Source organism: Eutrigla gurnardus (genome assembly GCF_963514095.1).
Source record: "Eutrigla gurnardus genome assembly, chromosome: 1".
In the NCBI taxonomy this organism is placed as follows: domain Eukaryota; kingdom Metazoa; phylum Chordata; class Actinopteri; order Perciformes; family Triglidae; genus Eutrigla; species Eutrigla gurnardus.
In genome coordinates, this window is record NC_139915.1 from 15755357 (window position 1) to 15782766 (window position 27410).

Here is a 27410-nt window from a genome sequence, read left to right on the forward strand (position 1 = left end):
GTGGCGGTTGCCGGGGACGACCCGCGCCGTGGCGGTGGCCAGGCCAGGCGGTCCGACACGTCAGGCGGTCGTAGCACTAACCGAGTTACGTGCCATGCGAGGGCCCGTTATCACTGCTCGCAGTTTTAATATTATATGTGAAATGTACATATTAAGGTCTTCAGTTGGGGGTGCAATTGATCGTCTTTGAGGCACCATTCCTCTTTGTTACTTTCCCAACAGGAAGATTTACTTAAGTACTTAAGGTATCCTTGCTGAACAGCTACCACTTTACTCAGATGAGGACCTAATACTTGTTTCTATTTTTTCGCTCTTACTTTGTTGGCAATGATATGTTGTGGTTTCTTTCTTTCAACAAATGGATTTTGGACAAAAGTGTCTGCTAAATTTCCGAAATTTAAATGAAAATTTACCACTCAAGATTTTCAGACAGAGGTCGACAAACAAATCTTATTTCTAGCTGGTGACTGTCGGCACATACATTATATTGTGCAAAAGAGCCTAACAATGAATAACTAGTTGGTCAGATTTTTACATAAAAACAAAAAAAATAAACAAAAACTCTCACAAGTGCTATAATGCAGCTGAATAACTATTGGACTGTACCTGTAGCACAAACACCGGTGAGCCATCCAGCTCCTCTGTAACGCTGCCATAGTACTCGTTAACGGTAAACACTGGAGCCTCGTCGTTCTTGTTAACCACGTTTACCGCCACTGTGGTGTAATCCTCCCACTTTCCATCTGAAGACAGGACGTGAAGCTTGTACCTAAGCAAATGTTTCAAATTTGTTAGGGGGGCGTTCGCAAAATTCAAATGAGCGTTGTAAAACAAACTTTTAATTTGTATTTGTATAAGTGGATTTAAAGCTATAACATCTATTGCTGCAGACAAAAAAGTATTACCAGAGGGGGAAGAACACCATATATTTGAGGTAAAATCACTTGACAAAACATTTGACAGAGTGAAAAAGTAAACATTTGTGTCTCAAAGATGAGTGTGTTCCTACCTTTTGTTCTGTTCATAGTCCAGAGGCTGGGCAATAAAGATCGTGCCCACCTCTGGTTCCACATCAAACACCCCTCCCATGTTCCCTGATGTGATCTGGTAGCGCAGCTTAGCGTTTCCACCTGCAATACGGGAGAAACTGAAGGTTGAATGATGAATGACACTTCATTCAAATGAACCTTAGTTACGGACTAGAAAAGTATGGCTGATAAGTCTTGTTTGAGTTGTGGTGGGGGGAAAAATAGGCCTGTCTGTTGTATTTGTACCATGAAAGAGCTCTGGTGGATTGGAAGTCCCCATCTAGTCCATTGCTGTCTGGAGCAATCCACAAATCAGTCACCCTTAACTAAGATAGATAGCGTCAGCCCACTTTAACTGGCATACTGGAATCAGATATCGAGTGTTTGGAGTCAACAAGCAGCACCCGCCCTTTACAGTGGTGAACCAGTTGCATTAGAATAGCATCGTCTTGGAAATACATCTATGAAGAATTAAGATCTTAGTGCTGTGCTCAGAAAAACTAAAGCCTGTCCAACTATTTGTATTGCAATGGATGTCTATATGTTGATGTTATGCAGAAACAAATATCTCACTGAAGCGTTTTATGCTAGGTAATGTTAAACAAAAGGTCATGTTCAACTGGCATCTTTGCAAACAACACAGTGAGTTGTTTGTTTATTAGTACCCATGGTGTCAAACCACAACATATTTTAAATTTAAGTTAGCGGTTTCAGACTAGACACATTGCAAACACAGAGCGGAGTCATTCAGCAGTCAAGTATCTATGAAAATACATACAAAAAACAATGACTGTTAAACATATTATTTCCTTTTGGTAACGTTCAAAATGCAAAACAAAAATAAATGTATATTTGACAGTTTAGAAAATAATAATGCATGGTCGATAATTGGGAACATCCATATTAAAAAAAATAATAATTTGATGTCACATTTTAGAAAATGTCTCATCATAATTCCTAACATCACCCAAAGACTATATAGCAATTACGTTTCAAAATAATTTGAATGCGTTGGTCAGGACAAATATATTTTCAATAATTATAATTATTTTTATAGCAAATGGGAGTATTAACATCATTAAGAATCATTATAAGCACATTAAGAGTCAATTTGACGACAGTAAGTATGAACGCATGCTTGATCCACATGACACTGTCCTGCTGTGGTCCTGTCTGCAGTTTCTAAAAATGAATTACCATTCAAACTCAATGTAATTCTGCCTTTTTAGCCATCAAAGTGCTTAATGACATTTCAATTCTGTTTCTATATACATGATGGATTCAAAGTCATGAGGGACTTTAGAAAAATACTGAATTAAATTCACATAACTACTAGATCTAGAGGAGAGAAAAGAACAAGAGAAAAATACATTTTAAGCCCATCCCCCCACATACAAACAAAAAACAATAAAATACAGCACAGTTTCAGTGGAGCATTTCCTCTCTGACACTGGACAGATTTAACCCATATCATTTTTGTTATGAATGGTTTATTAACTGCCAATGTCAGACGTGGATCTTGGCAGATCATGGATCATGAGCAATTTGATGGCTAAGGCGGTAAGAAGTATAAATGTGTTAATTGTGGATGGCTTCAAACAGCAGAAAATCAACAAATGCATCCACAGTCCTGTATGCTGAAGCACGTACACATTGCATTCACTGCTGCCTTTGTGGCTGTGTGCACAAGCTTAATTTTACATAGTTTATTGACCCTACCCATCTAGTTACCAATTGGAGCCCTCTTTAGAATAGAAGAAGAATAGTGCCTATGTGTCTGTGTTCTACCACAAAATTGTGGTTGTCAAGCTGTGTTGAATCATCTTGACGAACTGCTATAATGTTCCAAGTGATTAATCTAGCGCCTCTCATTGCCGGCACAAGTGCCAAAGCGAAAGTGAACTTATTAGCTGAGGAAAGCCATGGGATCCAATTTGATGTTGTTTGTATTGACTCATGGTATTCACAGATTCCATTCCAAGTGCCATTCGTATGGCTTACTGCACAATATAAGGGCCAAGATCAGCATGAATGTAAACTTTGAATCGAATCAGTTTCTGAAGAATGCTTAAACACAACAGTATTTCGTGATTCTTCATTGAATAATAAATAATCCATTGCTCCAAGTAATTTAAAATTCTATAACAGAAGTCCCCTCCATTCTAGATTAAGGATTTTATATTTTTTAAAGCTGTGCAAAACATCTTTAATAGTCCAATGTAAATGAATCAATGTAAATGAACAAAATGTTCCCCCTCAATGTGATTACTCGTAACGTGACGGTCTGCATCTCAATCGCCATTGCATCTACCGCCCCTGATGTTAATATGAAAGGAAAAAAGGAAGAACCTCAGAAAACGTTATGAGATTCACTGCATATTAGCAAGATGAAAGTCAAGGAAGGAGAGAGGAGAATGCACTAATCCAGATCGTTTTGTACCGTCTGTCTGTTGGCATTTTAAATTAGACATTTGGGGATATGAGCAATTCCATCCCTGCTTTTTTTTTCAAGTTTTCGCAATCTTGTAAGTATTTATAAAACTGCTGATCCCCGACGGACAAAAGAAACAGCACAAGGGGTAATACAACAGTTAAATGAAACAAACAAATGGAGAGAAATATCATGTTTATTCCCAGTTGAAATAATTTCTAAACTCTTTTCATCATCTCCCTGGGTACTTAAAATGGAGTATACAGACAGGAGAGCTGGGAGGAAAGACACATACACACACACACACACACACACACACACACACACACACACACACACACACATTCCTACATCACAAACAGTGGATTGTCACACTTCTACAACCAAGTGGATCTGTTTCTGGTAATTTTGTCTGAAGAAAGGAAGAAAGCCCACATTTTATCTTCTTGGTAAGTCAGAAACTAATTGTAGATACTGGGTTTAGGCATTCTGTGAGTAAAGCTAGTAGTAATATTTAGACTTGTCTAGATACCTTGTGTAAATTCTTGTGAAGCTGTTCATACTGAGTGGGCAATTACCTAGTTCCGTCAATCACAGCTCTAGTCAATAGACTTGATTGGAGAGAGGGGCTAAAGCTGCCTGAGGTAAACCAAGCACTTAAGAGCTTGTCACTTCAGCGTCTGTCTGTGGGAACACTGTCTAACAAAGACAAGGGATTATATCTGTGAGAGTCCATTGAAGAAGTCATAAAAACTCAACCACCACCCATCGCAACCATGTGTCCTATCTCAGTCAGGACATCAAACCGGAGAAAGTTTCTCCAGAGACCCATCGCTCGAGGCTGTAACCCATCCAATCTCTGCTACCCACCATTCTCCACTGAACTTGAAGTATTAGGGGGGCTATGGAACTACCAGTCTGCAGTCAAGAAAGCGGACACCATTTCAGCGTATGCCTCCCTGCAGACTCTCCACTTCTTGGCCCTTACGGTGACCTGGATCACCACAGAAAACACTGCCACTCCACCTGCCCCCTCAACTACCTACTCACTTTCACACTCCCCAAGACGAACAGGTTGAGCAGGAGGAACTGGACTCCTTATCTCACCCAGGTGGTCCTACCAGGTCCTTCCCCTGGACCACCTACCCCGATCTGCACTTGAATTCCACGCCGTCTCTGTCACCCTTCCTTTCAAGCTCAACATCATAGTGATCTATCTCCCACCCGGTCCTCTCCGTGACTTTTTAGATGAGATGGATGCCCTCCTAAGCTGCTCCCCTGATGATGGCACACCACTTGTCACCCTCGGTGACTCCAACATCCACAGAGGAAAGCTGCACTCAGCTGGGTGGGGTGTTAGTGGGTCATGCTATGTAGAGTCGAGGTGAAGTCTGAACAGGTGAGTCTTGAGCCTTTTTCGGAAGATGGCAAATTACTCTGCTGTCCTGACATTGGTCGGGAGTTTGTTCCACCACTGAGGCGCCAGAACAGAGAAGAGTCTGGACTTTGCTGAGCGACATTTGTTTGATTTCAGCGATGGTGGTACCAGCCGGCCAGCTGAAGTAGAGAAGCGAAGTGCTCGCTTCGGGGCATGAGGTTTGACCAGTGTTTGAAGGTAGACGGGTGCCGTTCCATTCATGGCCCTGAAGGCCAGTGTCATCGTCTTGAATTGGATGCGTGCTGCAACAGGGAGCCAATGGAGGTCACGGAGGAGGGGGGTCACATGGGAGAATTTGGGTAGATTGAAGATAAGGCGTGCTGCAGCGTTCTGGATACGCTGCAATGGTTTAATCGCAGAGGCCGGGAGTCCGGCCAGGAGAGAGTTGCATCCTTTGTGAGGAAGGTTCGAATCCTGCGGATATTGTAGAGGGCAAATCTGCAGGATGGGGCCACAGCAGTGATGTTGGGGGTGCAGGATAGTTGGTCATCGAGGATTACACCCAGGTTCCTCGCAGTTGACGACGGCAATACTGTGATGCCCTCGACAGTGACCGACAGGTCCATGCGAGGGCAGTCTTTACCCGGGATGAAGAGGAGTTTGGTTTTATTCAGGTTAAGCTTGAGGTGATACACAGTTGTCCAGACAGAGTTGACTGCCAGACATTCCGAGATGCGGGTTGCAATGTGAATGTCGGAGGTTGGGGGAAAAGAGAAGAATAGCTGTGTGTCATCTGCGTAGCAATGGTAGGAGAATCCATGCGATGTGATAACAGAATCTAGTGATCTGGTGTATAGTGAGAACAGAAGCGGTCCTAATACTGAGCCTTGAGGGACACCCGTTTCCAGAGAACAGGGTTTGGACATAGAGCCATTCCATGTGACCTGAAAGGTGCGATTTGTCAGGTATGATGTAAACCAGGTGAGAGCAGAGTCAGTTATGCCAAGTTCAGCCAGAGTCGAGAGGAGGATTTGGTGGTTGACTGTGTCGAATGCAGCAGATAGGTCGAGGAGAATGAGAACGGAGGAGTGGGATGAGGCTCTGGCGTCTTGCAGGGACTCTGTCACTGTGAGGAGGGCCGTCTCAGTGGAGTGAGCAGTCCTGAATCCTGATTGATTAGGGTCTAGGAGGTTTTTCTGCGAGAGATAGGATGACAGTTGGTTGTAGGCGGCACGTTCCAAGGTTTTAGAGAGGAATGAAAGAAGAGATACAGGTCTGTAGCTATGGATGTCAGTAGCGTCTAGGGTGGGTTTTTTAAGGAGAGGCTTCACGGTAGCTGTCTTATATCCGCTGGAATGACACCTGAGGTGAGGGAGGAGTTGATCAGGGTGGTGAGGAATGGCAAGATGTCGTGTGAGATGTCCTGGAGAAGAGAGGAGGGAATCGGGTCAAGGGAGCAGGTGGTGGCACGGTTGGATGTAACAAGTGCGTGGACGTCTTCAGGGGTAAGGGGGCTAAAGCTGGTAAGACCATCAGAGTTGAGAGTTGGGGGAGATGTCCTCTGGGAGGGAATAGGCGTGAATGAGGAGCTGATGTCATTTACTTTCTTGGTAAAGTAAGTTGCAAAGTCATCGGCAGTAAGGGAGGAAGGGGGGGGGGGGGTAGGAGGGGTGAGGAGGGAGGAGAACATGGAGAAGAGTTTCCTGGGGTTGGAGGCAGAAGAGTTGATCTTTGCCAGGTAGAAGGCAGATTTAGCTGCCGAAACAGTTGAGGTGAAGTCAGAGAGGAGGTGGTGGTAGTGAGCAAGGTCCTCGTGCTGGCCGGATTTCTTCCATTTTCTCTCTGACACTCGCAACAATGATCTGTTGGTTCGCAGAGGTTCAGACAGCCAGGGAGGGGAGGGAGATGATCCCGCAGGTCGTGAGATTGGGGGACAGAGAGTGTCCAAAGAAGAGGAGAGTGAGGACATCAGGATGGAGGAGGCTTCCTCAGTAGGCATTAAGGAGAACTGTTCTGAGGATGGTAGCGAGGAGATAACAGTTGAGGAGAGAGCGGAGGGAGTGAGGGATTTCAGGTTGCGGCGGCTGGTGACCGTTCGAGGCGTAGAGGGGAGGGATGTGGTGGGCTTCATGGGGAGGGAGAAAGTCACAAAGTGGTGGTCGGACACGGTGAGCGGGGTAACAGAGAGTGCCGAGATGCCACAGGATCTTGTGAAGACAAGGTCAAGTTGGTTCCCGGCCCGGTGAGTTGGTGGAGAGGGGGAGAGTGTAAGGTCAAATGCGGAAAAGATGTTATGCCTACCTCAATGGACTTCCTCGATGGACTCCCACAGATAGACTCCCTTTGTCTTTGTTCTGATGGCCTGACGCTGCAGCTGATGCTCAGTTTACCGCAAGTACTGACTGTGACCCCTCCCTCCAATCAACTCTATTGACTACAGCTGAGCTGGCTGAAACTAGCTGATTACTCACTTAGCATAGACAGCTTCACAAGAATTTAAACAACAAGCTATCAACACAACACTAAATGTTACAACTAGCTTTACTCACACAATGCCTAAACCCAAATCTACAATTAGTTTCTGACTTACCAACAAGAGACAAAGCAGCTTCCTTCCTTTCTCCAGACAAAATGTGGTTTGAAGGAGCTTCACTGGCAGTCCTTTAAGTTCTGACTGTGACCCCTCCCTCCAATCAACTCTATTGACTACAGCTGAGCTGGCTGAAACTAGCTGATTACTCACTTAGCATAGACAGCTTCACAAGAATTTAAACAACAAGCTATCAACACAACACTAAATGTTACAACTAGCTTTACTCACACAATGCCTAAACCCAAATCTACAATTAGTTTCTGACTTACCAACAAGAGACAAAGCAGCTTCCTTCCTTTCTCCAGACAAAATGTGTCCCAGCTGTTCCTCTCTTTTCCCCCAACCTACGACACCCACACTTGGCAGACATCTTCACCTGGACAACTGCGCATCACCTGAAGCTTAACCTGCATAAAACCGAACTCTTCATCCCGGGGAAAGACTGCCCTTGCATGGACCTGTCAGTCACTGTCAAGGATATCACAGTATTGCCTTTGTCAACTGCGAGAATCCTCAACGACCAACTATCCTGCACCCCCAACATCACTGCTGTGGCCCGATCCTGTAGATTTTCCCTCTACAATATCCGCAGGATCCGGTCTTTCCTCACAAAGGACTCAACGCAACTCCTGGTCCAAGCACTGGTCATCTCCCGCCGTGACTACTGCAACTCTTTCCCAGCCTCGGCGACTAAACCATGACAACCACTAACTTCACATCGGACTGCTTCAGTAACAAGGGTCAGTACTAAGCTGGCTTTGCCTCGACACTGACCCTCGTAAAAGGATCTGTCCCAACCCAGCAACTTCACCTGAGCCACATAGGCGAGCCATAGCGATACATCCACTGTAAACATTGGCGCATGCTACCGCTAGCGTAAGCAGCATCCTCTCATGGCTGTCCAAGTAGGCATTGACAGATGGAGCTCATTAGCATTTAAAGATGCAGGCACAGAAACAGCCTTTTCTCAGGAGAGCTCATTTGAGCAACTTTTAGACAGCTGAAATTTAGGACCATGGATGGGTTTGGGGCAATGTATATTAGGGGTGGGGAAAAAAATCGATATTGCAATATATTGTTGTGCTCTCTGTCGCAATAAATAAATCGATACACTGACGGCAAATATCGATATTTTGGGTCTTCGATATATTCTACCCTCCTCCTCCGGGAGCCACGTCCCTCGCACCTCTTCCCAGGGAGAGTCGGGGCCACATTCGACCACGACCTCAGATCAGACGAGACAACCCGCTGAATTTAAGCATATTACTAAGCGGAGGAAAATAAACTATCTAGGATTCCCTCAGTAGCAGCGAGCGAAGAGGGAAGAGCCCAGCGCCGAATCCCCGTCCGACGAGCGGGCGGACGTGGGAAATGTGGCATACGGAAGACCGCTTGCCCGGTGTCGCTCGGGGGAGTCCTTCTGATCGAGGCTCAAGGTACGTGTCCACAGGGGCGATTTTAAACGCGTGTGGACGCGCCGCTTCCCAGTATTGCACGCTTGGTGGGCTGCCACTAGAGGATGATTGACAGGCACTCTCCTTTAAACAACAAATTTTTGCGAGCGTTCGCGAGCGTTCCCGAGGCGGCGAGTCGAGCCCGGCGCCTCTGATTAGCATAAAGTAGATTCAACTTCAACTTTAGGCAAATGAGGAGCGGCCAACTTCGCTCCTCATGGACGGTGTGGACGGTGTGAAGGTGCGTGTCCACAGGCAGCGGTGTTTCCCCGCGTCCCATTCATTGTCTATGTGAAAAGCGGTGAATGTCGAGAGACGGCACGCGAGTTGGCCGCTCCTCATTTGCCTAAAGTTGAAGTCGAATCTACTTTATGCTAATCAGAGGCGCCGGGCTCGACTCGCTGCCTCGGGAACGCTCGGGAAAATCTTCTAAACTGAATGTTGTCGATCTAAAATAAAGACAGATTCAGCAACTGCATAGCTTATTTCTCGCTTAAAATGTTTTCAGAAACACCTTTCGGTGAACTATTTTCGTAGAATAAGAGAAAGTTTCCAAACGAGCCGCCATGTTTGTCTGCGTGAACTCCGGAGCAGAGAGGACAGCTGTGAACAGTGTTGCCAGGTGAGAAATGTAGGATTATCGTACCAGAGACATAAAATTATCGTATTTTGAGGGAAATTATCGTACACCCGTCATAACCAAAATAACAAGTCTATTGATGCGCTATAGTCACTCTAGTGTTGAATAGCATCTAACACGTTCACTCATTTTCAGCGCTTCTTCTTCCAGACTGGCTCTGCTTCTTCTTAATTTTTTTATTTATTTTTTTTCCTCACTCATGGGGCGGGCGCAGCGGACTATTCAGCCAATCATGACCGTTGTTCTGAGGCAAACGCATAGACGTCACTCGTAGCTCACATTTTTAGAAAAGCTGGAAATTCCAGCCAATCGTGAAATAGTTGCCTTCAGATTCACAAAAAAACTCAGACAGACAGTTGCGACAGGCTGATTACAACCAATTACAACCACACATTCACGGAATGGTGAAATTATCGTATTTCTGGTCTTTTTTGGGATTATTGATCGTACATCGTACAGAGGGCAAAATTGTCGTACAAATACGATAATTATCGTACACCTGGCAACACTGGCTGTGAAAGCGATCGTCCAATCAGGTGCAGCCATGAAGTGTACGCGTGATTGTATGAAGGAGAGCGCCTGTCAATCATCCTCTAGTGGAAGCCCGCCAAGCGTGCAATACTGGGAAGCAGCGCGTCCACTCGCGTTTAAAATCGCCCCTGTGGACATGTACCTTGAGGCCGGTAACGGCCCCCGTTGCGCCGGGGTCCGGTCTTCCCGAGTCGGGTTGTTTGGGAATGCGGCCCGTCCATCTCAGCTCATCTGTCCGTCGGCTTGAACTCGTCGCTGATTGGATGTCGCGGCGCGATGCCGCCTGAAAAGTTCGATATTTTCAACTTTATTCGCGTCGCGTCAGACGCGCCATTGGCGCCATTCGCGTCAGACGCGCCATTCGCTTCATTCGCGTCAGACGCGCCATTCGCTTCATTCGCGTCAGACGCGCCATTCGCGCCGCGTCTCATCGCGCCAGACGCTCCATTCGCGCCGCCTCCGCCTGAATCGCGTGTCATCGCGCCATTTACATTGATTTTCAATGTAAAGTCGCCGCTCAATTCACGTCTATCACGTCCGGTGTGAACGCCCCAGCGTGGCCGTGTGCTGGCCGGTGCTGTTGTGAGCTTCAAGCGCTTTTCACACAGCATTGAGGGCATGAGGACCCACTTTTCGGCCGGGCTCGATTGCCTATTTACGGGCAGGATTCCGGGCGGTGCGTGTTTACCGTCCGCCGGAGGGTCCGCATGTGTGGATCCGCGGAGCCGTGTGCTGCCTGGTGTTGCTGTGAGCTCCAAGCGGTTTTCACCCAGCTCTGAGGGCATGAGGCCCGACTTCCCAGGTACTGGATGGGTGAACATAACTCTGCACATAATTGGTTGCATACTGAAATGTGCCCAATATTTCATTTAATTCTGATGTTATTCTTATCTTGTTTAGCTATTGTTAAACTAAAACGGACCCAAACATTGATTCTAACAGTGCATACATTTTAATTATATATAAAATGATGCTTCTGTCTAGTGGTTTATAGTAACAATGAGATTTCATGGACTGGTGGGAAATTCATATGTCATACATAGCTACATTATCCTCATTACTGGAGGAAAACATCTTACAATCCAATCTCATCCTCCACCAATTTAACCCTCAAGACACACAACACAAATAGAAATATCACACAGACACACACACACACACACACACACACACACACACACACACACGCACACACACACACACACACATACACACAAACATGCTCTTCCTCTGTCTCGATCTAAGTTCGTAGTAATAACCTTTTCTGGACTTCAGTAGGTGTCCTACAATGCAAGTAAATGAGCAAATCTCTCACCTTGTGTATGTGTAGCTGTTGGGGATTATATTTCACAGGTGCACAGCAGTCCTCTACACATTACTGTGTGAATGCATGATAATAGGTTAGACAGCTCTCTCTTCTTCACATTCCCGTCACATACACATTGTATCCATCTCTCGCTCTTATTACTTTAGGCATTTCCCTGCCGCTATATTTCCAAGACAAATTGATCTCCTTCACAATGGACACATCACAAGCTGTGGCTCAGCCTGCGTGCATAGCAGGGACACCAAGGTCAGAGACATGCAGGGTGTAGAGAAGCATTTAAATAATAATGTTCAGTGCTCATTCAAGCTCTCTGGATTATTTGTAGTTAGGTCAATCACAGGTAGAGCTAAGAGAGTTGAAATTTAAAGATTATTTCTTTGAGGGTCAATTTGACAAATTCTGGACAGAAAATTAGATAATGAGACCTTTTAGTACCCAATATTGACTCTGGCTTTCAAACAGGACTCTCAAGAGCTTGCCTTACAGGCAGAATTGGATTGTAGTTTTTGCTCAGCAGAAACAGTAGCAGCAGTAAATACGTTGAACCATTCCCAGGCTCTTACTGGGAGAAATTCCTTTGGTTTGAATGATGATGAACTCAAACTGAAAGTATGGGCACCATTTCCAGTCCAACACTGACTTTCAATTTCTCTCTCCTTTTTTACACCAAGGTATTGTTTACAGTCAGGAGAAATACAATTTTCACAGGTGAAGCATAGCAGCCATATAATGGGCCACAAATGTATACTATTTGATCAAACTTAAAAGGTACAAAGTAGTGTCTGACAGGAAGATCAATTGTACCATTTCAGCCCGAAACAAACGTCTAGTTATTATAGTCACTTACGGCATCACACTGACTAAAGTAATGACAGAAAATAAATTAATCAATAAACACTTGCCCACCATCACGCAGACACATGTTCAATCCCAACAGGTTGTTTCCAGCTTGGACCCTTGAAATCAATTTTCATCATAAGCCATGAGCAATAATGAGACCAAGCAGTTTATAGTTAGAACTTCTTTCACGCTTCACACACACTTATGATATCACTTTGCTGGAATGCTAATGTGCGAATCAAATAAGCACATGCTTTCATGCTTTTTGTAAAAGCAAGATTTTTTTTCACAGAATAATTTGCAGCTGGATCATCGATTGAACTTTGGCCTTCAGATCAGAATCTGATTTGGTATTTAATGGTTTAATTTACTCATTGTTCAAAGATAAAGAAAGGTAAGGATAGAAGTTCTGTACAATGGTTTATTAGGGGCATTGTAGGTAAAAAATCTTTAAAAAGGGAATTATTTATTTAGGCCAAATTGTCATCTTACGGGTGTTTATCTGCCTGGGTTCGATTCCCGCTTCGGGTTCCTTCTGTGTGGCGTTTGCATGCTCTCCCTGTGTTAGCGTGGGTTCTCTTTGGGTTCTCCGGCTTCCTCCCACAGACCAAAGAGGATGGGGACCTGTCTATCTCTACATGTGAGCCCTGTGATAGACTGGTTACCTGCCTGTCTCTACATGTCAGCCCTATGATATATTGGTTACCTGTCTGTCAGCCCTGTGATAGACTGGTTACCTGTCTGTCTCTAAATGTCAGCCCTGTGATAGACTGGTTACCTGTCTGTCTCTACATGTCAGCCCTGTGATAGACTGGTTACCTGTCCAGCGTGTACCCTGCCTTTGCCCAATGTCAGCTGGCATCGGCTCCAGCCCCCCCGAGACCCTGAATACAGGATAAGCGGTAGACGATGCATGGATGGATGAATGGATGGATGGATGGATGGATGGGTGTTTATTGATTGGGCAGTTGGGTCATGCTATACTATATTGTATAATATGATGAGACATGTTTTTATAGGCTATGTAAGTTTAACATTAGAAATCATTTTCTGATAGGCCTACATCGAAATAAGGTTCATGCTATACTCCACAATGTATCAACAAAGTCAACAAATGCTTTAGGTCCTATGCCTATTCTACCTGAAATGTGTATTACAACAATCACTTGGAAACAGGAAAAATTATCCTCACAAAAAAACAAAACAAAAAACTAAATGTGTCACATAAACTGTTTCCCCAGCTGTTGTGCCTGGCTGAAACAATAACTGGTTAGCAAAACTAATCCTAACCAGACACCAGTAAATATGGATGTAAACAATGATGTATTTATTTTATTTTGTATAAAATGACTTTACAGATGATTTAAGAGACATAAAATCCATTTAACATGTTTGTTAAACGTTTAGGGTACAAATAGTGTTTCTTGGTCAGTAACATTAATTTCAAATGGAAACTTTGATTGTTGAAAACTCCAGAGGGTCCCTTTAAGGCTACAGTATTTTTAGTCTCACCACATACATTTCCAGCTGAAAGGTTGAACCCACTCTACATTACCTGTCTAGCACCAAATGGCAGATAGAATTAGCCACAACCGGGTTAAAAAGCCCAACATATTTTTCTTAGGAGTTGGTGGAGACAAAAGGAGAGTAAGGACTATTCGACTCACATGCAGTGTTTCCCACAGGATTTTTGGAGACTACGGTGGGGGGGGGCTCGCGATCCTCTAGGGGGTGGGGGGGCATGCCCCCCGGAGAGAGAACATTTTGAATAGATTTCAGTTTAATGCATCAATTTGGTGAATTTTGAGAACCAAAATATGACATATCAATTACTGACCAATTTCTTACAAACTGCTGGTATGATACAAATGTTGACATACTAAATGGGGTTGAGGAGTTTAAGCATTCAAGAAAAGATGAAAACAAAAATGACTAAAACACAGTGCTGAGCCTTTATACTATTAGTTTATTATGACTATTATTATTATTATTAATGTAAGTGGGTGACTATTCCTCAGCCTTCCTTGGTGTTTTCGTTTTGACTCAAGCCCCGTTAACATACGTCGCCACTCGCCCATCTCTGAGTGACAACTGTCAATGGAATGTGAATGTATTCTAGCGGAATGTGGCCAGGACAGGCGATGCGAGGACTATCGATGCGATGTGGGCCGGTACGGAGATCAAATCATTTTAATTTTCTGCGATGCGAGTGAAGCGACTACCAAGCGAGTACCAATCGGAATGTAGAATAGAGATGATTGACAGTTAAACAGAGAGTTTCACAGAGAGGTGCCGCTTGAACTAGCCGCCGGCGGCAGTAGAATTCAGCGAGAAAGCAAGGGGAGAATAGTGACGTATGTGAATGGGGCTATACGCGCACGCACTGTCAAACTTGCACAGCTGAGGGGGGTAGGCGCGAGGGAACGCAGAACTCTTGCACGTTTAAACTGACCATCCACACGGATCCAGCGTTTTCGGTGCCTGAAAACGCGCTTTTTTGAAACCAGGTCCCAGGGTGAAAAAAAAACAAAAAAACAGTGCCCCTCCATTTCGTGTTTGTTTTTCGTGTAGACAGCAAAAATGCATGGTGATGGTTATTGTTGGTTTTATTTAAAAAGGGTCAAATTGTCATCTTATGGGTCTTTATTGATCGGGTAGTCGGGTGGATAGTAGCCGTAGCTTTCACTCGTTGCCATAGCAACAGCAAACATCCGGTCAAGCAACGTGTTTACTTCCCAATGCTCCGTCTCTTCTTCTGCATTTTTGGTGTATTTTGTACCAGAAGCAGCACCACATAAGGGCCTGGAATATGTACTACAACGCGCTGAGCCGTTTACAGTGGATTCGTGTGGACTCAATTTTCTTGAACCGACACCAAGGAAAAACAGAGAAAAAAAGATTGTTTTGGTACATGTGGACGGGCCTTAATATGGCATTAAGAGACAAAACAAAACCAATTATCTGGGCAGATAGAACATGGCGTCATGATGTGAAATATTCATTGAACTTTGACTTTGTTTTAGTACCAAGCAATGTTAAGGTAAACACAGACTCCACCTTCTATCATCCCACCGGATTACTGCCATTATGTGCAACTTGATCCAGGATGCCACAATGGATCCAAGTCTCTGTAAAGATGTGGGTATCCTTTTATACTGTTCTGCTTTTTCCCTTTCCTTGAGTGTGTTATATTGTTTTAGTCCATGCTCAAAGGGAGTTACTCTCCCCAACAGAAACTGCTTTAAATGCCTCAAGTATTGCCCTTTTTAACCTTAAAGTGGTGATGTTTTCTGCTGTGCAAACAGAAATTTCCTTGTATGGACTTTCAAAGGAAGAGGAGTTGAAAAACAAGTGGCTAAATTTGATTTTTATCATAATTCAGCAGCTGTACAACTTCTGTTATGGTAAGGGGCATGACATTTCTGAAAAACTAAGCAGTTGACTCAACACAACAGAGTGGGCCAGCTGACCAACCATAGCAGGCTGGGCTTGTTGGGAGGGAGAGCTGCTGCATCACAGCCAGGATGGGGAAAATAAAGTGTTTTGAGCATTAAAGCATGTAAACATATTCTTGTAGTAACCTGAAGTACAAGTATGCACCAGAAAAGGAGTAGAATAGGTCCTCTTTAAGTGAAAGAGTGTAGATGCTACTGAATGGATATTCTTAGACCACAGAAATAGCTGGTTTACCTCCAAGATTATCATTCATGATACTGTAGTTCGATATGAAGTGCAGTCATGTGGAAGCTTTTGCCACAATATACATCAAATTAATAGAATCATTGCAGCATTTGACGAAACACCTCATTCTTGGGGCCCTAGTTTCGTAGACCAGGCGCAGTCAGCTTTCAGCGCACCTGCGCCGCACCGACGGGGTGTGTCCGCCTGGACTTTGCAAGTTTCGTGCACCGCGCAGGCTCGCGCAGGCACACCTCCCGTCTCGCCCACCGGCGCAAGTGGGAAAGAGGGAGGAGAAGAAGGCGTGAGTGGGAGACGAGGAGGAGACGAGGCGTGGACTGGGATTAATACAGCCGATTCAGATCTTCACCAATCAAATGAGCTCCTCTCCTCTCCTTTAATGCGTTAGGGGAGGTTCAGTGCAAGTTCCGTCACTTGACAACCCGATGACAGAAGCAGCGCCGCCGCTCCCACCACGCGCATCACGCGCTGTGCGCGCGTATCATAATAATAACAATGCCCATATTATAAAAAAACAGGAGATAGAGAGGGAGATGTTTTGGTCCGAGAGGCTGAGTTTCCGTTACGCGTGCCATCCGCCTTTGATCTGACGTCAGATGTGACGGGACAATCTATATAGATATAAATTCACGTGTTGATTCAATTAGTTGCATTAAATAGTGTTTGTTGTGATTATTTATTGCATTTAAATGTGCCTGGAACTGTGGAAACCTGCCTGTGAGGTCTCGGTGACGTGTACGCACTGCGCGCCGTCAGCCAAACTTCCACTCCGCCAGCTGCAGTGTTGCCAGGTGTACGATAATTATCGTATTTGTACGATAATTTTGCCCTCTGTATGATGTACGATCAATAATCCCCAAAAAGACCAAATACGATAATTTGACCATTCAGTGAATGTGTGGTTGTAATTAGTTGTAATCAGCTTGTCGCAACTGTCTGTCGGAGTTTTTTTGTGAATCTGAAGGCATCTGTTTCATGATTGGCTGCAATTTCCAGCCAATCCCGCTTTTCTAAATGTGAGCTACGAGTGACGTGTATTCGTTTGCCTCAGAACAACGGCCACGATTTGCTGAATAGTCCGCTTTGCCCGCCCCATGAGTGAGGAAAAGAAAAAAAAAGAAATGAAGAAGAAGCAGAGCCAGTCTGAGCTGAAAATGAGTGAACATGTTAGACGATATTCAACACTAGAGTGACTACAGCGCATCGATAGACTTTTTATTTTGGTTATGACGGGTGTACGATAATTTCCCTCAAAATACGATAATTTTATGTCTCTGGTACGATAATCCTACATTTCTCACCTGGCAACACTGGCCAGCTGTGATTCGCATTGAATGAATGGACTTTATTTACGCCTTGCGCCGAAAGTAGACCAGAGGGGTATTCCACCAAACTTGCTAATTAAAGCGGCGCTTACCTGGTTAAGCCTGGTTAGAACTAACGCCAACTTCCACTTGCGGCTAAACCCATTCCATTAACGCATTTCAGCCGCGCCTTGTTGAGGCTTATTCAAGCCAGGCTAACGTTGTCGTGTGTTACGCACGTTCACGGGATATGAAGCCAGCCCAGAACCGTGAATGTCGAATCATCGAGAAAATGGCAGAAAAGACCAGAGCAAAAATTATTGATGGAACTGTATGAGGAGTAGGCTACAAACCCATCATAACCGATAAAGGGAATACTGTAGTGATAAATAAAAATCGCGAGGCTGCTTGGGCAAGAATTGCCGAGCGATTAAATACGGAAGTACCGTTAAGAGTAACATGCTCTAATATAATACTGACTACGTTTTCTCTAATGTGAGGATAGTGTAGAGGTAACGCGCCGGCTGTACATGCGGCCGCCCACGGTTCAATTCCCGTCCATAGTCGTCTCTTTTTCTTTCTTTGGCCGGAACTCTCTCTCTCTCTCTCTCTCTCTTTCTCTCTTTTTTTTAGATAGGCCTAGTAAATGCATCTACATTGACCAACTCATTTATCGCAACAATTTAATGAATACATTCAATGAACCTATTAATGAACTCACCTGAAAGGAATTTATGTGGCTGAAAATTGCATGCAGCAATGCCTTTGTCATTGGGATCTATAACATGCTATTATATCTATCATGTCTTTGCAAGTTATATTTGGGCTCTGGGGAAATTGTATGACATATTTATCATAGTTAAAGTAAAATGTTGGTCTAATTCTCTGATCTACAGAGAATTATGCAATCAAAAAAAAGTTATTTGTAAGACGTCCTGGCCGGGATGTGAACACGGACTGCCTGCACCTGGGGGCAGGTGCATCACCACTCACCCAACTGGGAGACGAGCAACACAAGAAATAGATATGTATTTAGATAGTCGGTCTTCAGGAAATAAACGATTTATTCATATTTTTTAATTGCAAGCATGTATTCTTAGACACCTGATGCAAATATAGTTTGTACTTCATATATGTAAACTTTTGGTCTTTCACGTGATGAAATCACGAGGACTAGACTTGGCGGAACCTTCTGCTGGTACAGTTGTTTCCGACAGACGGACTTCTCTGAAACCCCCGCTAAAGTAAGCCTGATGTTTAGCCTGCCCCGGAGCAGGCTAGTTTGGTCGGATAAATTCCCATGGTTACTTAGCGGAGAGTCCCTCAAGTCACGTTGATGGAACGCAACTCTCGCTAAAGGTAGCGAGGCTTATCGAAATTAGCCCGGCTTTGCACTTAGCGAGTTTGATGGAATACCCCTCAGGACGGACCTGGCGAGCTTTCAGCGCAGTCTCGGTGAGGCTTTTTGCCACGAAACTTCCGCTACGCCAAGCTGAATCTGTGACGCCTCCCCCTGCTGCGCCGCCACACCCATCTTGGCGCAGGCGATCCACCAAACTGCCAAACTGACGGTGCGCAAGGCTGCGCGGGTCGAAACTTGCATTGCGCCGGCTCCGCCACCCTGCGCTGCGCCACCCTGCGCTGCGCCACGAAACTAGGGCCCTTGGGCTGAACACGGTTGGAAAATGAAAAACACCAGCAATGTCAGAAGTTTCCAAAGAAATGCACCATCTGCAGTCATCAACATCTTAAAAATGAGACCTGTTTGACCAAAGTAAAGTGAAAGGAAAGTTGAAAAAAAGCCCCACATTTTGAAAATACGCATATCAGTTCTTAAAAGTGTATTTTTTGCTTCAAAGGAACTTGTTATATTGAATGGGTTCTTCTCAAGATACAAACTCAAATATTGCTCTGGTTTTTGTGACTTCATGTCACATTTTGTAGTGTGAACCTTGATTTCTCTCGGAGTAAAAGGATGTCCAACACAAGCAGTGAAAAGTGAAAGTATTCTTTTCTGAGTGAGGGAAAAGACAAACACTTTAGCAGTGCGCTCAAGTAAATGTGCTTGATTGTGTATTCACAGAACCAGCCGCACCATCACTCCTACACTTTCTATTATCTATTGAGAAACACCCACAAACCCACACACTCACACACTCACACACACACACACACACACACACACACACACACACACACACAGAGACACATTTTCCTTCATCCATGCCACCCACCTTCGTCCCCATCGTTAGCACTGACGGTGAGAATGGCGAAGCCTACGTCAGCATCCTCATCTACATCGACCTCATAAGACGCCTGTGCAAATGCTGGCTTGTTGTCATTCACATCACTGATAAAAATGCGAACATATGCTGTGTCTGAAAACAAAAAGATAAGAAAGAGAGAGACAGAAAGAGGAGAAACATGATGATAAACACGAGGTTGTTCTTATTCTGTCAACGTAAACATGAACATCTACCGTCTATCTCTCTTTGGATAGTGGCAATCTAGTCACTTTTCACCAGCGTGCGCACACACATGCACAGATGGAAAGTAGACATGTCTTTGTGCACGCAGACAGAAATAAAAAATAACATCCAATTTCTTGCCTTCCAACCACTATTGCTTGCCACTTTCTTGTTGCACTATTTTCTATTTTCTGCCTACCATTGAATCAAGATGATATTTTTTTCCCTTCAGCATCCAACCACGGGCTGAAGTGGTCTACAATGCACCCTGTAAGGCTCGGTAGATGAGCAACCCAACGTACTAAAGCTTCCTTTGAAGAGGGTATCAAAAGGAGTATAATAAGCAATACACACTTTAAGAGGAGATAAATTATTCAAGCAAGGGTGGAAGAGATGGTTGGCCACAGATAGCAAACTGATGCAGTCCTCGGAGCTATGAAAGAAATCTCAGAGAGAGTGACAGAGAGAAAGGCAGGAACAGTGGAAGTAGATGTAATAGCCATCCCCTCATCTTACCTTTGTCTACTATTGCTGCCCGCTCTAAAGGAAGGCATGTGTTAAAGAAAAAACAACCATACACTATCTTACAAGTAGCAGCAGAGCTTGTTAAATGCCTGTGATAGCAGCGTTTATCAAGGTTATTTTAGTAACCACTTCACAACATGCTGCTGTCTCTAGTGTGAAACTTGGTGCTAGGCAAGTGCGTATGTCTATATGTGCAGATGGGCAAAGTTCAATACAGCAGATATGATCATTGCTTTTGATTATCTATATTCTGTTAAATGACATGGTGAGTTTGAGAAATGACAGGAGCTTTTGAGAAATGTTTTCGCAAATGTTCTGTACATGCAAGTTATGTTCAGCATAACTGAACTGCTAATATAGGCTTGGGCATACGTGCTGCTAATTGGGGTAGTAGAAATATACAGAATAACATTTTAAGCTATTAAACAAGATAAGGGGAGAAATTTGCCAGTAATAATAGTTATATATATTTCAAATATGAAGCTTATCAAGCTATGCAGATGGGGGCACACATGGCGAGAACCTACACACAGCCCATGGCTCCCTGAATCAGATTATTCATTTGGCTGATGCTATGGTCCAAAATGCTTCCTACTGTCTGACTGGAAACAGGTGGGCCGCAAAGCCCTAGTCGAGGGTTGGTATGCAGGACAAGATGTCTTAATGCGACCCTGCACCCTGAGAACATTTACCAGACCTGCTAACTGAGCCTCTTGTCTTTACTGGCTGCTGCCAGGATGCCTCGACACACTGCCAGTTGTCTGGTAGAGGGGGACGAGACAAAAGCCACCTGAGCTGGGCAGAGACGGCTCACCACCTTAGGTGGAAGCAGGGGGATGATTATAGCCTAACACATCCGGACACAGTGGTCATCAACAGCGGGAAGTCTCAATGGAGAAATGTCAGCGGAGAAATGTCAGTGGTAAACTTAAGCATTGTAGCAGACCTGGCACATCCTGGTCAACACTCGGCAAACCAGGCAGGCTGATGTTGAAACCGCTCTCAGCGTGGCCTGCATCGAGGTGATGAGGTTGAGACACGACGGGCAGTAACAAGGGTTGGATGTGGAGACTCCATACGTGGAGATAAGCAGTGAGGGAAGGGAAGAAGGGTTTAGGCTATATACGCTGTGCTCTGATTGGAGGAGTGTATTGGCCATAGAGTCCAGTAGAGGGCGGAGCCTGTGTGAGCTACAACAGGGATTTATTAATCTTGTATTGTGCCTAACTTTAGTGGCTCATAACATATCAGGTATGGAACTTATTTGCATACACCAGGGGTGTCCGATCTTATTTAAGAAGGGCCGGTGTTGGTCCTGGCTTTTGTGTTAGCCCAGCACTCAGACACCTGATTCAACTAAAAACTAACCATGGTCTTCAATCAAGACTTTGATGATTTGGATCAGGTGAGGTAATGCTGGGCAAAAATAAAAAGGACCCACACCGGCCCTTCTTGGTTAAGATTGGACACCTCTGGCATACACAGTTCAAGATGAGACCAAACTTTCCTACAGATGTTATTTTTAAGTCAAGATGAAAGCCCACATGTGACCTCCAACAGACTTGGACTAAGGCTTGTTTGCCTTTTGCTACCAAAGCAGTCGTTGATCACTTGGTGGCTGGTTAAGAGGAGTGAGGTGTCAGCAGTCAATGACAGGGTAAAGATTTTTTTTGTTTCAAAAATTGTGAATGGCTGCGACTATGTGAGGTCCTTGAGCCTACAGTCATAAATGATCAGACAAATACTAGACTGATGGGTCCAATAGCAGGCATGATTAGCTGTGGAGACACTAACACACACACACACTAACTATTGAATGCATGATCTCCCCACAAGCCTGGCAGAGAAAACAATAACAATGTTGAAGTCGTAACAATTGCCACTAGAGGAAGGCTATGATGTTTGTGACGGAACATTTCAAACGGAAAAGGTATATTAATAAAATCTATCATTTTAGTTTGCTTTAGTATCATAATAATAATTAAAAATGTTTTGTTAGTACTTGATACAGGAGAGTACCAGTACCATTCAAGTGACAATCAAAAGTATCCTGCAGAGATGTTCAACCATTTTAGTCAGAAGTATTTCTTAATTGGATATCAGAGCTTTGGGAGCAGAATGGGGTCATCTGTAGCAAAAGCAAGCTGAATAGGATGGGGGGGGGGGGGGGGGGGGGGGGCTAATGATTAATCAGACTTTCTCAATTATAACATTTTAAAATTAATTATTGAAAATGATTTTTGGATGAAAAAAAATTAAATTAGCAATTGAGGGGGTAGTCTAGTATCCTGCCTCAACTTTAAATGAAAAAGAATGCATGCCACCATGCTTGTATAAATCTGATTTTAATTTCTGTATTTTTTGTTTTTTTCAGGGCATAGAGTAAGGATTACCTTCAGTCCTCTTCGTGATACAGTTTTAGGATTACCATCTCTTCCAGATGTTGTGAGACTTTTTCATTACAGGTTCAACAGATTATTGAATAAAATTCAGTCATGCCACACTGAAATGATCCCCCTGTGGAAATTGTTTTATCAGAACAATTGCATGTACTCTTAAGTGTGTATTTTTAATGTGTGAATATGTGTTGAATATCAGTTAACTTATCTGTCATCCATCTGTCTTCAGGCTACCTCTTCTATATTCATAACTCTTTTCATAATAATTAAAAATAAAAACTACAAGACAGTCTCTCAGTCTCTGCTCTGCTTAATATTTAACTTATGTTTACACTGGCACAAATTTGGTAGTGAGCCAGACCTAGAGAGAGTCTCTGTTAATAATCTATGATCATATTTATTAAAAATACATCCTGGTTTGTCTTGCTGTTTATTCAACACCTCTCTTCATCCACCCATCTGTCTCCAACATCTGTTCATTTCTCTGTCTCTCTATTCTTCCGTTCGACGATGTATGCTTTTCATCTGGCAGCAAATGAGGGAGAGATGGGGAGAGAGAGAAAGAGTGAGAGCGAGAGATAGATGGCCTTTGGTCATTCAGTAGGGAGAGATGAGCAGATGGGCAAAAGAGATAGAAAGAGGAAAAGAGAGATTATTCTCGCCTTGAATGACGATTTGGAGCCTTAAATGAAGTCTGCAGAGCAGCTGTTACAGCTCGCTCCCCCTTTGTGGTACAGGATAACAAATCTAATATTGATAGAATCAAAAATTTTACACGAAAGCTAATGATTTGGTGATTCAGATTCAGTATAATTACCTCTACCTACAGACCATATCTAGGAAAAATAACACCCTCTTGTTATATAAAGGTGTGCATGTTTTCAGCCCAGTGGCTGAACAATTAACCACATTCAAACCGGCATTGAGATGTCATAGCAATTTTCAAATCGCAATCGTTGGGGTTGTTTTTCACATCATTTGTTTATTTATTTTGTAATGCTACACAATCTAACCTACCAAAGGTTCGGAACGCTGCCCTACACTTCACATGACATATGCAAATGAGGACAAGCTCAGCGTTAGTTTGAGTGTAGCAAGTGTGTCGTGCACTCAGAGCAGAGGGGAAACTATCAATACATATGGGCAGGAAATGGACAATGCTGGTTTAAATTTGTCCGTGAAAAAATGCTGCAGCTCCTCAGTCCCCGTTTACAATTCAGTATCTAATTAAACATAGAACATTCATATAATTGAATGCATCGGGGAACGTACATGAAAGAGCATTATTATGTTGACTGTTTCCAGGTGTGTTGGTCATACGGAAGAATTATATATTGCTTGTGTGTAGTGAATAATGGGGAAGATAGTGAATGTCAAACTGAATTTGCTTCCCAGCAGCCCACTGATAATTAATTAGGATGGCTGAAATGCAGAGGCCACATTCCATGTGTGTACCTGTCCGTACATAATGACTGAAATAATACTATACTTTTTTCTTATTTCTCCTTATGCACATTCACATTGGTAGCAACTGCATTGCATTCAATGTAATTGCCTCTACTGACAAAAATGTATGGACTCCGAGTTATCACACAGCAAATTCAGCATACCCAAATTAACACTGTCAGACTTTGAACACTTTTGAAGTGTCTATAAGGGTCCACACCACAAAGTGTCAATTTAACACTACAAAAAGTGTTACATTTACACTTTGTGGTGTTTGTAGTGTTAGAGATCAACTTAAGTTTTTTAAGGAAAGAAAGAATCATACAGTATGTATATTCTTAGACTTATCAAAAGCATTCGACACCGTTAACCATCATATTCTGCTTACAAAACTAAAACACTTGGGACTGGATGATCAGGCACTTGCGTAGTTCACTAGTTATTTGGAACACAGACTACAGTTTGTAGCGTTTAATGGAGTTTATTTTCCCCCTGGTGTCCCCCAGGGTTTAATCCTGGGGCCATTGCTGTTTATTGTATATATTAATGATTTGGCCAATGCATCAGATCTTCTTTCAAAAATTGTATTTGCTGATGATACTAGTTTGTTTTATTAACACAAAAATCCTAATACTGTCATGAGGGTTGTTAATGAGGAACTAGAAAAATCAAAATCAATAAATTATCACTAAATATTGATAAAACTAATTTTATTTTGTTCGGTCACAGTCATAAAAACCTCCATGATGATATAACTGTGACGATTGACAATGTTTCATTAGTAAATGTAAAATCAACTCGTTTCCTTGGAGTTCTTGTTGATGAAAACCTCATATTTCACTTACCACAACAAAAATTGCAAAAAACATTGGAATAATAGGAAGAATTTGTCATCTCCTTAACACTAAAGTTACCCTCAGTCTCTACTATGCTATGATTTTTCCTTTTATTAGTTATTGCAATATTGCCTGGGCTGGCACTCACCAAACTAAGCTGCAACCGATTATGTGACTACAAAAGCGAGCAGTCAGAATCATAAGCACCTCAGCTCCCAAGAGTCATTCATTACCTCTATTTCGCAAACTTGGGATTCTTAACATTTATCAAATCAACCATCTTCAAGTTGCTCAATTTGTCCATGGCTCTCTCAACAAAACACTACCTCTTTTCTTTTGTAATCTATTTATCTCTAACAACTTATTTCACAATTATCCCACTAGATATTTCAGCTCAGTCCCCCCCCCCCCCCCCCCCCCCCCAATTGAGAACCACATTATCCAAATTTAGCATCAATTACAGAGGCTCCAAGATTTGGAACTCTTTCCCCCCCTCACTTACAGGAACTTTCTCCTTTAGCTTTTGAAAAATCGGTGAAAAACATTTTACTGTATCAATGAATTGTGTGCGAGCAATGTTGTGTATGTTTTTATACAGGAAGGATCCATTGAGATTTGACAATCTCTTTTCCAAGGATGTCCTGGTCAGGAAACATTCCAAAGCAATCAAATCCAAACAGGTGAGAAAATACATAGCAGAGCAAGGTAGCAAAGAAACAATGATGTATGTATGTGTGTAGGTATGTATTTGTGTATGTATGTATTTATCTGTATGTGTGTGTGCATATGTATGTATATATATACTGTATATATATATTTTTTTTTTATCTTGATAAGTATTGTTGAATAATTGTAGGGAACCCTACCTGTCAAGCCCCTTGTGGATTTTTGGGGGGGTTCCTTTGCATGTTTTTCTTGTTTACTTAATGTTTTCTTAATGTGTTAAATAAATAAATCAAAATCAAATCAAAAAGTTAAGTTACTTAAAAAATGTAATATAAAGACCATGTTTAGTTTTAACACATTTATGTTAAATCATGCACCACAAACAAATGCATCAACTTTCTCCAGGAATGTCATGAGGCTGGATCCTTCCTGTGGTGTGAATGACATGAATAAGCCATCGTTACCAAAGGTATCTGTGGTTAGGGTGGCTAATTTAGTAATGTTAGCTAAGAGTGTGGCTGTGGCAACATAGCATTGTAACAGTGGCTCATCATAAAAAAAACGAGTGTAAGAAGAGAAATGCCAACATGAATACATGACTTAATGTACAGAAAGTTCTTAATTTACTTACTGAACGATGTAACACATTTTTGACGAGAGACTGTGTGTAGGACAATGAAGGAGGGGTTGAACTAACACTAAGAATGTCACCACCGGGTTTAGAGTTAGGAGTAACAAGTTCAGAGTCAACTGTTACTGCAGTGACACTCAAGGTCCACTCACACTAGGGCCATTTGATCCGTACCGTGCCTCGGCACGATTGACTGTTGTATATATGACACTTGATGGCTTTACATTGTTTTCAAGAAATGCCGTCTCAAAGTCTCACAATAGAAAACAACACAGAGAACATGACTGAAACTTTACTGACAAGTCTTGTCTGCACATATTTCTAGTAAACACTAGAAATGCATCGGTGCATGTGAACGCGAGTGTAACAGTTGTCTGCGTTGTGTTGTTTAGTTGCAAGAAGGACCGACACTCTCGTAGCTTCAGGACCGAACTTTTATTGCCTGGACAATGATACGGAAATGACAGCTCACGGTCAAGCACAGCACTCGTTCGGCACAGCATGGGCTCAATCCTCGCATAGTGGCACCGTGTTTACGTCACAGCCCATATTTATGTGCTGAGGAGAGCCCTGCTAACCAGTGAGCGTCCGTGATACATGAATAAAGATAAATATGATTGGCTGTCACTGTGGAAGTGGAATCAACACCAAAACTCTGTTACACAAGCAAGCGTCTGCGAGTAGAGCTTAGCGAGCAGGCAGTCGAGCAGCCAGGGTTTTTGTACAGAGACACACAATGTCATTTTTATTATAAAAGTCCCGGTCCGGTTCCATTCTGGTACTGCTCACACCACGAGTCAGAGCCCAAGCCGGAACCAGTATCCCGCTGTGTCCTATACATTCATCAACAGTATTTTCAGTCATAAATCGGCTCGATAGTGGGGGGAGATCCGAGTTGACCACTGAACGATTATGAAAGGAACGGCCTATTGATTAAAGCCTACGGCACGTCAACATTGCGTACCCGTGCATGTGCTCGTGCGGGAATTGTACCGTACTCAAATCCACCTCTTCCAAGCATGCCGGGTCGAGGAAGCGGTTTATTAAGTACGGAACAGATTAATTAACTCTACTCTTGGTGAGATTTCACCAACACCAAAAATCTAACTCTCCTAAATTGTGACTGTGTACTTGATGCATCATGATGGATGGACAAGCCTTCTAATTAGTAAGTTAAATGCTAGCAGCTGCATAACATCAAGCACAAAAAACCA

The 27410-nt window shown here is 43.3% G+C and overlaps 1 protein-coding gene across 1 annotated transcript in view; it reads right to left on the bottom strand.

Moving 5' to 3' along the window:
• LOC311012116 (neural-cadherin) overlaps window positions 1-27410 on the bottom strand; it is a gene marked incomplete at its 5' end in the record, with an annotated part of 428889 nt that overhangs the window by 179883 nt on the left and 221596 nt on the right. Inside the window, 3 exons of the mRNA XM_084007453.1 lie at window positions 607-769; window positions 1010-1130; window positions 19460-19603. Of these exons, the coding sequence (XP_083863579.1) occupies window positions 607-769; window positions 1010-1130; window positions 19460-19603 (428 nt within the window). The remainder of the gene's footprint in view (window positions 1-606; window positions 770-1009; window positions 1131-19459; window positions 19604-27410) is intronic.